At 45.7% G+C, this 12,186-nt stretch overlaps 1 protein-coding gene across 5 annotated transcripts in view; it reads right to left on the bottom strand.

The window, feature by feature from the left end:
* The window catches only part of SLC4A11 (solute carrier family 4 member 11), a 218,647-nt gene that overhangs the window by 170,907 nt on the left and 35,554 nt on the right, over window positions 1-12,186 (bottom strand). The window contains exon 1 of one of the 5 annotated variants that reach the window (XM_060278339.1): window positions 1,631-1,898. The exons of the other annotated variants lie outside the window; for them this stretch is intronic. Within the exon in view, the coding sequence (XP_060134322.1) occupies window positions 1,631-1,649 (19 nt within the window). The 5' untranslated portion in view covers window positions 1,650-1,898. Of the gene's footprint in view, window positions 1-1,630; window positions 1,899-12,186 lie in introns of those variants that run through there. 5 annotated transcript variants of the gene reach the window in all.

The following is a 12,186-nucleotide window of genomic DNA, read 5'->3' as shown; positions in this document are numbered from 1 at the left end:
AGTAGCCAGGGTCAGCCTAATCCCCCATGAATTTGTCAGATCTGCTTTTAAAGTGTTGTTGTTGTTGTTTAGTCGTTTAGTCGTGTCCGACTCCTCGTGACCCTATGGACCATAGCACGCCAGGCACTCCTGTCTTCTCAAACTCATGTTCGTAGCTTCGGGAACACTGTCCAACCATCTCGTCCTCTGTCGTCCCCTTCTCCTAGTGCCCTCAATCTTTCCCAACAGCAGGGTCTTTTCCAGGGAGTCTTCTCTTTTCATGAGGTGGCCAAAGTATTGGAGCCTCAGCTTCACGATCTGTCCTTCCAGTGAGCACTCTGTGCTGATTTCCTTAAGAATGGATAGGTTTGATCTTCTTGCAGTCCATGGGACTCTCAAGAGTCTCCTCCAGCACCATAATTCAAAAGCATCAATTCTTCGGCACTCAGCCTTCTTTAAAGTGTTGGCCATCACTAGATCCTGTCAGAGCAGATTCCACTAGAATCATAGAATCATAGTTGGAAGAGACCACAAGGGTCATCCAGTCCAACCCCCTGCCAAGCTAAATCTAGAATTTAGACATTTCCCCAAAGTTTTGAGGTGTGGGTGGGTGTGTGTGTGTGTGTGTGTGTGTGTGTGTGTGTGTGTGTGTGTTTTAGATCCTAGTAATGTTCAGTTTGGAAATGGTGGGCTTAAGCTTTTGGTGGGAACAGGTGAAGCAGCTGATTGAAAAGTGAGTTCCTCCTCTGGCCAGATGCTCTCAAGGAAATGTACACACCTGTAATAACCCGGGCTTCCAGGTTTGCTAGATGATTTGGGGAAACGGCAGCAGGAGGGTCACCAACATGCATAGCTGCCAAGTTATCCCTTTTTTAAAGGGATTTTCCCTTATGCTGAATAGGCTTCCTCGCGAGAAAAGGGAAAACTTGGCAGCTATGCCAACATGTGCTGCTGCAGCACAGAACCTCTGCTTTCCGGGGTGCAAAGAATGAAAGGAGCAATGAAAGTGCCCCAGCTCAAGTGGGTTATATAATGCTTCCTTCGTTCCAGGCAGAATACATCAGCAGAGGATCCGCAAGAGGCTCAGAAAGGAGCTCTCACTGAAGGAGAAAAACGTAAATCTTATCCAAAGCCGTATTGCCAGTTCTCCCGTGCAAGAGCTGAATTTAAAGCTTCGCCATCCAGGGTCTCACTTCTCTTTCCCTCCATGCTATTTTGCTATGACTCAAATGCATTCCTGCTATTGCCAGAGGCATCCTTCGCTAGATAAGGAGGGTAGTTATTTTTAAAACGCTCAAATGTATGGAGGGATAATAAAAGGCTCCGAGTCCAAGATTTCCTGCTCTTAAACATAAAGTGCAGAGGGACGGAAACATATTCAGCAGAAGCAAAAGGGAAGCTTGAAAATAGCCTTAATTGCAACTGGAAGCCACAACACAAGAGCACTCTCTTCTTGAGCACCGCAACCAGAAGGGGAAAACAGAGGCATGCCCCAGTTTGCACAGTTACTGAAACACACACAAACATTGGTTTCAAAAAAAAATTCAGAACGAAAAGCATGTCACTATTTTTTTGTTCAAATAACTTTTCTCTCTCTCTCTCTCACGCACTCACACACAAATATTGAAAAATGGGAGGGATTTCACTTTACCCGATATTGTCACGAACATCGTGTCACGGAGCACTGGGACCCGCGGCACATGACGGTTGCGACTGGCGACGAGAGAGTGTGCCCCAAAGAGCGAGAGGCAGCCTAACTTGCAAAGCCATCTTCCGTGCCAAAAGATGGATTGAGCGCCCAAGAGCCGTCCTCATCCAGCCGATGCCCGCAAAGCAGATCTGCCACTCATGTGCAACTCAGAGCCGCGTGCGAGGTCTGCTGAACTCTACTTCTGAACATTGAAAACAAGAATTGCGAGAGCCTGGGATGTGGTTTCGAGGAACCTTCATACTTCAGGACGCCGCCTTTTATCTCGCTGTCACAGCCGTAACAGCTGCTGACAGGTCGGAAGCAGCATGCAGAACACAGTGAACACTTGGTACATGCCAGCCTCAAACGACACTGAACCAAGGAGGGGGGGGGTGTCGGAAAGCTTTTTCTTTTAAAGGGGGGGGGAGAGAATCAGAAGGTTTTGCTTCCCCAACTCAAGTTGAAAGAACAGCACGGTAGGTTCTCGATTCCTCTCATTCCACATGACATATTTCATGTTAGGAATGTGCATCGGAGCTGCGGATGCGTTGCCTTCATAAACAACACGCTAAAGTCCTGCTCTGCTGCTGCACACCGATGACATTCATGACTTAAGATCTGGTACCAATTGTTTTTTAAATGAAATAAGCCTTTGTAACGTAATTGTTGCCAGCCAACCCGAATGGGAATGAATACCGTGCCGTTTCTATGCTTTGCTAACACCCGGCAGCCAATATCTGAGGGCGCAAATGCAAAAGAACAGGCATCCCCAAACTTCGGCCCTCCAGATGTTTTGGACTACAATTCCCATCATCCCTGACCACTGGTCCTCTTAGCTAGAGATCATAGGAGTTGTAGGCCAAAACATCTGGAGGGCCGCAGTTTGGGGATGCCTGCAAAAGAACCAGACAGGCACCTCCCTCTCTCTCCCCCCCCCTTTCCACTCAATGGCACGGACCACAATCCACAGAGAAGATGCTTCCCATGACGGCTATCGCTCTGCCTCCACAGCTGGAGGAAGCAATGCTTCCAAACACCAGTTGCTGGGGGCCACAGGGAGAGCATTTCTCTCGTGCTCAGATCCTGCTTGCTGTCTTCCCACAGGCATCTAGTCAACCACTGTGAGAACAGGATGCTGGACTAGATGGGCCATTGGCCTGATCCAGCAGACTTGGATTGAGACCCCGATTTCGCCTCCTTCGTCCTTTATTGCAGGGGTGGCTTACCTCTGAGCCTCCCCACGTGGCTGGACTACAATTCCCATCATCGTCCTTGGCTACTAGCCCATGCAAGTTGCAGGTGATGGGATTTGGAGTCCAGCAACATCTAGAGAGCCATGTTAGTCACCCCACCCCACCCCCACAGTGCGAGCTTCAGCTCTGTCGTACACCGCATTGTCAGCTTCTACCACGGCTTCTACTCTGAACAGAGCTGGTCTACAACTTCTTTAAAGAGCTGGGCCTTTTCTGTGGTGGCCCCCTGGTTGTGGAATGCTCCTTCCAGAGAGGCTCGTCTGGCACCATCATTACATGTCCTTAGGTTCCAGGCAAAAGCATTCCTCTTTCCCCAGGAATATTAAATAATCTATAGCCTGTGAAAGTGTGCATGACTATATTATTATTATTATTATTATTATTATTATTATTATCATGCTGTCTCTCAGTTTGCCTTTTATTACCGTATGTTTTTATTATGCTTTTATCACTGAAGTTCTGCAATGTGTTTTTAATGTTGTACACCCCCCTGGGATCTTCTGATAAAGGGCAATATATAAACTGAATAAATATAAATAAACAACAGCACAAGACTGCCAGCAAATCACACAGATCCTTGGACTACTACATAATACATTCAGATCGTGTTCTGCTAGAGGCAAGGACGCAGAGTGCTTGTGGTTCCGAGGAGTGAAAGATGGCAGCGACAGTTTGAGCATCATCAACAGCGAGGAACTATTTAAATGCTTGGCACTCCGGAATCAAAAGCTCCCATGAATGCAGAACAATCCCACTTCTGTGCAAGCTCATCCTAAAGCTGAAACTTCCAGAAATAAAAATTTAAAACCCTGTGGTTTCATTTAAGTCTGACCACGACAAAACTGGTCTACACAGGATTTTTCCATCAAAGCTCTCATGGGCCAAGCAAGGTTCCTGTTGCCCAAAGCCCTTTTTATAACTTTATGTTATCTGCATATCTTTCTTTTATATATATAGTTTTTAAAAGCTACATATTTGATCTGATATGTTTCTCTCCTGTGGAAGATGAATGCCAGCTATTGAGCACTGAACTGATTTCATGCTAATTCAGAAATGGGGAGAGAAGCACGACATGGGCAACATAAGACTCTTTGGGCCTGTTGGTTGTTCTCGTTGATGTTGTGCCATACATTTTTGTGGTTTTACACTGTAAACAGCCCCGTGATCTTCTGGTGAAGGCTGGAATATAGATATTATTATCTAAAGAATAATAATGAACACCTCTCCTGTTCTCTTAGAATGGCAACGGCACCCACCTGAGAGGTGCTGGAATTAAGGGGCTTCACCGATCAAAACCAAGACTTGAGATTGTTCAGAGAAGGAAACTGAAAGCAGTGACTGTAACTACAGTGGTACCTTGACTTATGAACGACTCGACAACCGAATCTTTCGACTTACGAGTGGGGCAAATGGCCGCACGCTTACAAATTTCTCGAAATCTGAAGGAAACCACGGCGGTTTTAGATAGGGTTTTTTTGACTTACGAATTTTTAGATGGGGTTGCTTCGACTTACAGATTTTTTTTGTTTCCAATGCATTCCTATGGGAAATCACGTTTCCAATGGCGCTTTTCGACTTGCGAATTTTTCGACCTACGAAGGTGCCTTCGGAACGAATTGAATTCATAAGTCGAGGCACCACTGTAGCATGAAACCAGTGTGCTGTGTTGGCCCTGCTGAGGCTCATGAAATGCATTCCTGGTAAACAGACACATTTCATAGAATATTAGAATCATAGCCTCATAGAGCTGGAAATGACTCCAACCTGACCTAAATTTGTACTATGACTCAGTCTGCTTAAATTGGTTGAAAGAGTGGATAACATTACAAGATGGAGACCTATTGGATTTGGAAGGGTTATGGGTGGCATGCTTATATAGGATATGAAAAGGTGAAAGTCCACAGGGGATTTCTTAATCACATCATAAGGAAGCCAATATATAGAGTATGGGTAAAATACAAGGAATTACTGGAACCTGAGACACCCTGGTGGATTTCACCTTTAGAAGCGATAACGGTAAAAAAGAAAAACATGAAACAAAATTGGGTTACATATAAGGATTTACTAAAGGAAAAAGGACACCAAGAGTCATCTAGTTCAACCTGCTGCAATGCAGGAATTTCAGTTAAAGCATCCATAACAGATGGCCATCCAACCTCTGCTTAGAAACCTCCAACCAAGGAGAGTCCACCATTTCCCAAGGAAGTCTGTCCCACTGTCCAACAGCTCACACCGTCAAAAAGTTCTTCCTGATGTTTATTATTATTATTTATTGAGTTTATATACCACCCTATACCCGGAGGTCTAAGGGCAGTTCACAGAAAAGATCACAACATATATAATCAGAATAAAAACATCAACCCAATAACGCACACACAGAGCCCAGAAGAGAGCCACATTTTAAAAGGGCATAAGATGTCAAACAGATCAACCAAAGGCCTGGTTAAAATGGAACGTTTTTGCCTGGCACCTAAAGGTGTATGATGAAGGCGCCAGGCGAACTTCCCTGGGGAGAGCATTCCACAGACGGGGAGCCACTGCAGAGAAGGCCCTGTTCACATGTTGCCACCCTCCTGACCTCTTGAGGAGGTATGCAAAGAAGGGCCTTAGAAGATGATCTCAGGGTCTGGGTAGGTTCATATGGAAAGAGGCGGTCCTCGAGGTATTGCAGTCCTGAGCTGTTTAGTCCTTCCTTGTACCTTGAAGCTACTGGTTTGAGTCCTATCTTCCAGAGCAGGAGTAAAAAAAAAAAGCTAGTTCCCTCTTCCATGTGACAGCCCCTGAGATATTTGAACATGGCTCTTATATCTCATCTCCTCTTTTTCAAGCTAAACATACCCAGCTCCTTCAACTGTTCCTCATCAGGCTTGGTTTCCCGACCCTTAATCATCTTGGTCGCCCTCCTCTGCACACCTTCCAGCTTGTCAGCATCCTTTCGCAGCTGCAGCTGTTGGAGCGAGTCCTCGAAGACACTCAGCGCATCAAGATAGCCATCAAATGCACATGCACTAGAACACTTCGAAACACGATACCTGAAGGCAGCTCTGCAAGACCTTGGCAGACTGTGCTCAGAGATCATCGAAACAAGGTGTGGCTGACTTCCAGCAGAAGAGAACGCCCTGAACTGCAATGACAAACTTGCTGCCCCCATTTATTAAAATGGGCGTCTTTTGAATAGTATCGCCAAGTGCTTATGTGACGAGTTCTTGCAACAGTCATTAGCAAACCTGCAAGTTGTTACTAGGCGCCGGTGCTATTTACTCGAGCCTTCCTTGTGCCTCGCCCCATCCTGACGATTTCAGGCAAGGAAGCTAGTGCCCTACTGATGTCTGGGGAGTGGCGGTAGGAAATAACCCCACATGTTTCGGGGGTCGAAGTAGATTTGAGGCTAGTTGCTCGAATGGAATTAATACATTTCCTAATTTAATGTAACTGGTACCCGAGAGCCCTGAACAATTTTGGCACCACAACAGGCAGTTAGTATTTAAAATGAATTTTTTTTAAAAAAAAAAATCTCTCCCTCCTTGCCATGATCCCGACAAAAATAGCCTAAAGGAAGATGCCATTTTTCATTGCATTTTTTTAGGCGCCAGGCAAAAACATTTTTCTTCAACCAGCCATTCGGCGTCTATGGCCTTTTAAATGTGTCAGGGTGTGTGTGTTATTGGTTTGTTTTCCTTTCATTTCATTCTGTATTTTGTGTTTTCGTTTTGTACTTTTTATCCGATCTTCAGATGAAGCGTGGTATACAAATTCAGCAAATAAGTAAATAAAATGTTTGCATTTCAAGGTGAAGAATGAAACTTCTTCATCTCAGGGTTATCGGTTTGAGTCCTACGTTGGGCAGAAGATTCCTGCATTACAGAGGTGAGATCAATTTAATGTCTGAAGATTAAACGGCGCCAAGCTAAGAGGGCCCTCGGCAGCGGGGTGGGGGGCAGAAATCACTGACCTGCCTTAACGCGAAACAAATCGATGTGAATTACAATTAAAATAAATAGCACTTCGCTGAATGGGGCAGTAGCTGGGGGTGGGGGGGGGTGAAGTTGCTAGGCGATAACAATTATACACTTTGACGCTGCTCACAAAATCCAGCACATAAGGACAACGAAGTGAATAGAGGCAGTGATTTATTAAGTGGAGCTGCTGACACGAGACAGCGTGCTTTTATTGAGGAAATCATCTCTCCCCTTTCTTCTGCCTCTCCAAAGCAGATCATGAATTCCTGGGATTTTTTTTTCTCCTCCTATTGCTGTCACAATGTTGACAAGAGCAGTTTGAAAACTCCCAAGGCTGTAGAATCTCAGATGACTCCGAAAGATATCCGAGCCTAGAGCATACTGGGTCCTCCGGCCTAGAGGGCAAATGTGAACCCCCCCCAAACCTGTCTCTCTCTCTCTGGCCCTGGGACCATCCCCAGGCTGCCCCCCCTCCCAGACACACCCTTCGCTGGCCTTTTTTTTTTTTTTACACACCCCTTGAATGCTTTCCTCCCCAGGCTGGGATGTGTCAGACTCTGATAATGTCTCTTCTTGGCCTGGGCGGAGGATGGAGAGGGGTGTGTTAGTCCAAACCAGCCTCCTCCTGTACAGAGGTAAGCATGGCATTCCTTGGTCCGCCACCCTTTTGTCTCTGACCTCACCCACCCCTGGCATAGCATCGCAGAACTGGAAGGGACCCCCAAGGGTCATCCAGTCCAAGAATATTTTTGCCCACTGTGGGGCTCAAACCCGTAACCCTGAGGACAAGAGTGTGCTGCACTACCAACAGAGCTATCCCAATTGTCGGGAAATGATGGCGATCTCTGCATCGCGGGGGGCTGGACTAGATGGCATTTGGGGGTACCTCCCAACTATGATTCAACAAAGAACCAAAATTGCACCCATACTCGGAGAGACAGACAGAAAGAGAAAGTGATCTTCTTCTCTTTGCATGCTCTTTGCAGCCAGAACAAAAATGTGTCTGAAAGTGAGATTCCTCCTCCATCCCCGCCCCCCCCCAGCACGGAAAACAACTGCTCACGGGCAGATGAAAGGGAGCCAGAAGTTTCTAGAATGGCCCAGTTTTGGTTTGTATAAGCCAGGGGGTGCGGAGCTTAGGCCCAAATCGCATCACCGTTAGCCAACTTCTGACAATTGTGGGATTAGAAGCGGGGGGGGGGGGGAAGGAAAGGCAAACCTACCTAATCTACACTTTCTGAAACGCTGTGCGAAGCAAACACGAAGCCACCTGAAATTCACACTTCACTGAATTTTGTAGAGCTGCTCTCCGACCAAGAAAGACGCAAAAGCCAATGGCATTTATTAGGGTAAAGTGTGTACAGCAGCCCATGCATTTGTGAAAACAAGGTACTGAAATGCATCAATATTAGGGGAAACAGCTTCGCAAAAATGTGTGTATTAGAATAAATTCACACCAATGAGTTTTCATGAGAGCTATGTTTTAATTGCAAACTGGGGAGGAAATGTGGAGAACTGAAATTCAGAAGAGAAAAGTGAGAAACTGAGAGGAACCAGAACAGACATATTATTTGTCAACCCCTGACTACAGCTCCCATCAGCAGCAGCCAATCTGGCCAACGGTGAGGGATGATGAATGTTGTAGTTCTGCCACATTTGGATAGAGACAGATTTCCCGCTCCTGCCATAGGCTAATTCAGTTTTAACTGTTTCCAAGTTGGAATTTTAAATTCATGTAAGCCACCCTGGGGCCTGCTGGTGAAGGGCTAGCAAATAAGATCGCCGAAGAATTGATGCTTTTGAATTATGGTGCTCAGGGCCGTCTTAAGCAGGTCGGGTGCCCGGGCGCCGTGGTGCACAGATCGCTCTGGCGCCCCTGCCCCGCCCCGTTTCTTCCCGCAGCTGGTGGGCGGGCGCAGTGTGGTTTCCACATGGCTTTGCCGCGCAGCGCCCCCCTGCCGACCCGGCGCCCTGGCACCCCGCGCCACCCAGCCTACCCCTAGAGCCGGCCCTGATGGTGCTGGAGGAGACTCTTGAGAGTCCCATGGACTGCAAGAAGATCAAACCTATCCATTCTGAAGGAAATCAGCCCTGAGTGCTCACTGGAAGGACAGATCCTGAAGCTGAGGCTCCAATACTTTGGCCACCTCATGAGAAGAGAAGACTCCCTCGAAAAGACCCTGATGTTGGGAAAGATGGAGGGCACTAGGAGAAGGGGACAACAGAGGACGAGATGGTTGGACAGTGTTCTCGAAGCTACGAACATGAGTTTGACCAAACTGCAGGAGGCACTGCAAGACAGGAGTGCCTGGCGTGCTCTGGTCCATGGGGTCACAAAGAGTCGGACACGACTAAACGACTAAACAACAACAACAATAATAATAATAGTTCCCAGAGAGCACATTGGACCCATCTTTCTTTAAGGGCCGGTTTCATTTTAAAAACCAAGCCGACAGATGTTAAAGTCCAATGTAAGTAATTAGGAAAAAGAAAAATGAGCTTTTCAGTTGACCCAGACACGTTTCCACCATACACGGCTAAGATTTCCTATAACAAAATTTCTCTCTCTCTTACAGTTCTCGAGAACTAGTATGGCCTGATATCTTGGCTGCCATGGGGAGTTTCAGGTGAGGAACATCCTGCATGCCAGTGAAACATGACTTGGCAAGACTAATACAAAACAAAAGGTGAAGCAGCCAGAAATAGGAATCCATTCCTTACCCAGATTAAAATTCCAAGTACCGGTAATTGCTGGGTTTCCTGGTTGCAATGTGCAAGGCGTGCTTACAAGGCGTCCTTCTGTAAACACCCAAAGCTCACAATGGTCTTTTCTAACAGAACTGTTGTGGGGGGGGGGGGATATATTTATTTGAAGCAATCCAGCAAGTTAGAAAGTGGCTGCAGTTGTGGCATGTTGGGAGACAGAGGACAGAAGTAAAGATTGTGTGGCATTATTATTATTTTGAGTTGAGGGAGGGGGCGTAGAGAATAGCTGTCATAGTGTCCACCAAGTCAGATTTGTCCCATGGGTCCGGGAATTGCCAACAAAGGTCCGTATAGTTAAAGCTTTGGTTTTCCCAGTAGTGATGTATGGAAGTGAGAGCTGGACCATGAAGAAGGCTGATCGCCGAAGAATTGATGCTTTTGAATTATGGTGCTGGAGGAGACTCTTGAGAGTCCCATGGACTGCAAGGAGAAAAAACCCTGATGTTGGGAAAGATGGAGGGCACTAGGAGAAGGGGACGACAGAGTGCCACACTTCTGTTTTGAGTGTTACGCTGAGCTAAAAAAAAAAAAAAATTGCTATTTTTTTCTCTCTCTCTCTTACAGTTCTCGAGAACTAGTATGGCCTGATATACTGCGGCTTTTTTGTTTTGTTTTGTTTTGTTTTTGTGACTGAACTGGAACCCAGTTCAGATTCTAATGGATTGATTATGTGACTGCAGTACATTATTTATTGCTTTCATTTAATGGATCAGTGGTCTCGTTAGATAGTAAGACTCATGTTAAATTGCCTTTTTAGGGGTTGTTTTTAAAAGTCTGGAACGGATTAATCCATTTTGCATTGCTTTCTATAGGAAAACACGCCTTGGTTTTAGAACGCTTTGGCTTTGGAACGGACTTCCGGAACGGATCAAGTTTGAGAACCAAGGTACCACTGTAATTCCTTCCCTTCAAATAACAGCATCATGATATTTTTATGAAAAGGGCCGCCACCGTTTTAAAAACCAGGCCAATGATCCAGCTGCACTAGAGATTCTCACACACACACACCTTTTCCGAACTGTGCAATGCTATTGTCATTTGCATGCCGAAATCACTCCCCCCAGACTGCTGTATATTAAAACACAGCAATTGTTCCTACTACGAAGGCATCTTCGGCTGTCGTTAAAGGAGGAAGCCTCCCTGCAAGGCAGTGTATTTTCATCAAAACAAGAAAGGACACAAACTCGGCAGCATTCATTTCCTTTCTGTGGTCAGAAATTATTCCCCCGCTCCTGTGAGAACAATGAAAGTGCAGAGAGCCCCGTACAGGGTGTCCTTCCTTATGATCAACATTACGAAACCTCCTTTGACAAGATTTATGTGCTGTACATCTTGGATTGGTGCAATTTAAGTGAAAAAGGACAACAAAATAACCCTCTCTTTTTTTAAAAAAACAGAAAAACCAACCTCTTCCTCTATATAAGCAATTTTTTAAAAGCTGGCATTTTGTGCACTGTGCAGAATGAGCAGAGAAGGAACTATCAATAGGGATGAATGAATCTGTCCGTCTTCGTTGCTGTTTTTCAGTTTAGTTCAGTTCTCTACATTTTGCAACTTTTTCTTAACGCCCTCATAAAAATTCGCCAGTATTTTAGTGCAAATTTCTCCTCGTGTATTTATTTTGGTATGCAATTGTACCTGACATGCATATATTTAAGCAATATTCTCCCTCAATGCAATGTGTTTTGCACGTCGGTTTCTATAGCATACACATTTAAAAGCACACTTCCCCCTAATATATACAGTATTTAATTGAAGAACCGTGCCACAAAATTTGGGGGAGCACAAATTTCGGTGGGTGGCTCGCATGTTGTTTTGGAAGACGTGAAATATGTAGGTTGACGTTAAAAGCCTAACCAAATTTATTTCCCGTCCCTAATGATCAAGCAGTGGATTGGCAGGAGCCTGTCGAGTGAGGCCAAAATATTCAGGAGCAACAACTGGTAGGTCTCTTGTGCCAGATTTTAGGAGCATGTATGCAAGGCCATCGCCCAAAGGCTTATCCTGCACAGTGTTAGAAACTCAGGTATATAAGCTAGGAGCTAAATGGCTCCTTAAAACAAGGTTGCACTTGCCAAAACGGAATGTCCAGTTCCCATTTTGGGGCAAGATGGCTCCAATGTCTTATTTTTCAAAGGATGGGCTGACTATGATTGCTTCTCAGTTAAACATCTGCCTCGTTCAGATGGCAACTTTGAGCAGGGTTAAGAGCTTTGAGAACTTAATGAGAAGTCCCTTGACCCAGGGACAGTCTACATATATATTGTCTTATTCCGACCTCTTTTTTGTGGGATGGAACACTGGGGCAGACAAGTCACAACAGTTCCTAGAGTGTCCACTAAGAGGAACTCACCTGGATGGACACCTGACTAAGTTCAGTTCCTGTTCCTCCAGATATGCAGATGAGATGGATTAGCTGGCAGACAAAAGCCCCTAGCCAGCAGCCATTCTCTCTCTTAGCCTTTTCTCCTCCAATGGGAACACATCTCCAGAGAATCTCCAGTTAGGATGGTTCTCCCTCTCGGCCTGTTGCCAAGAG

Source organism: Zootoca vivipara, chromosome 9 (genome assembly GCF_963506605.1).
Source record: "Zootoca vivipara chromosome 9, rZooViv1.1, whole genome shotgun sequence".
Taxonomy (NCBI): domain Eukaryota; kingdom Metazoa; phylum Chordata; class Lepidosauria; order Squamata; family Lacertidae; genus Zootoca; species Zootoca vivipara.
The sequence above is the reverse complement of the archived record's forward strand: the minus strand, read 5'-3'. Positions and strand labels throughout refer to the sequence as shown.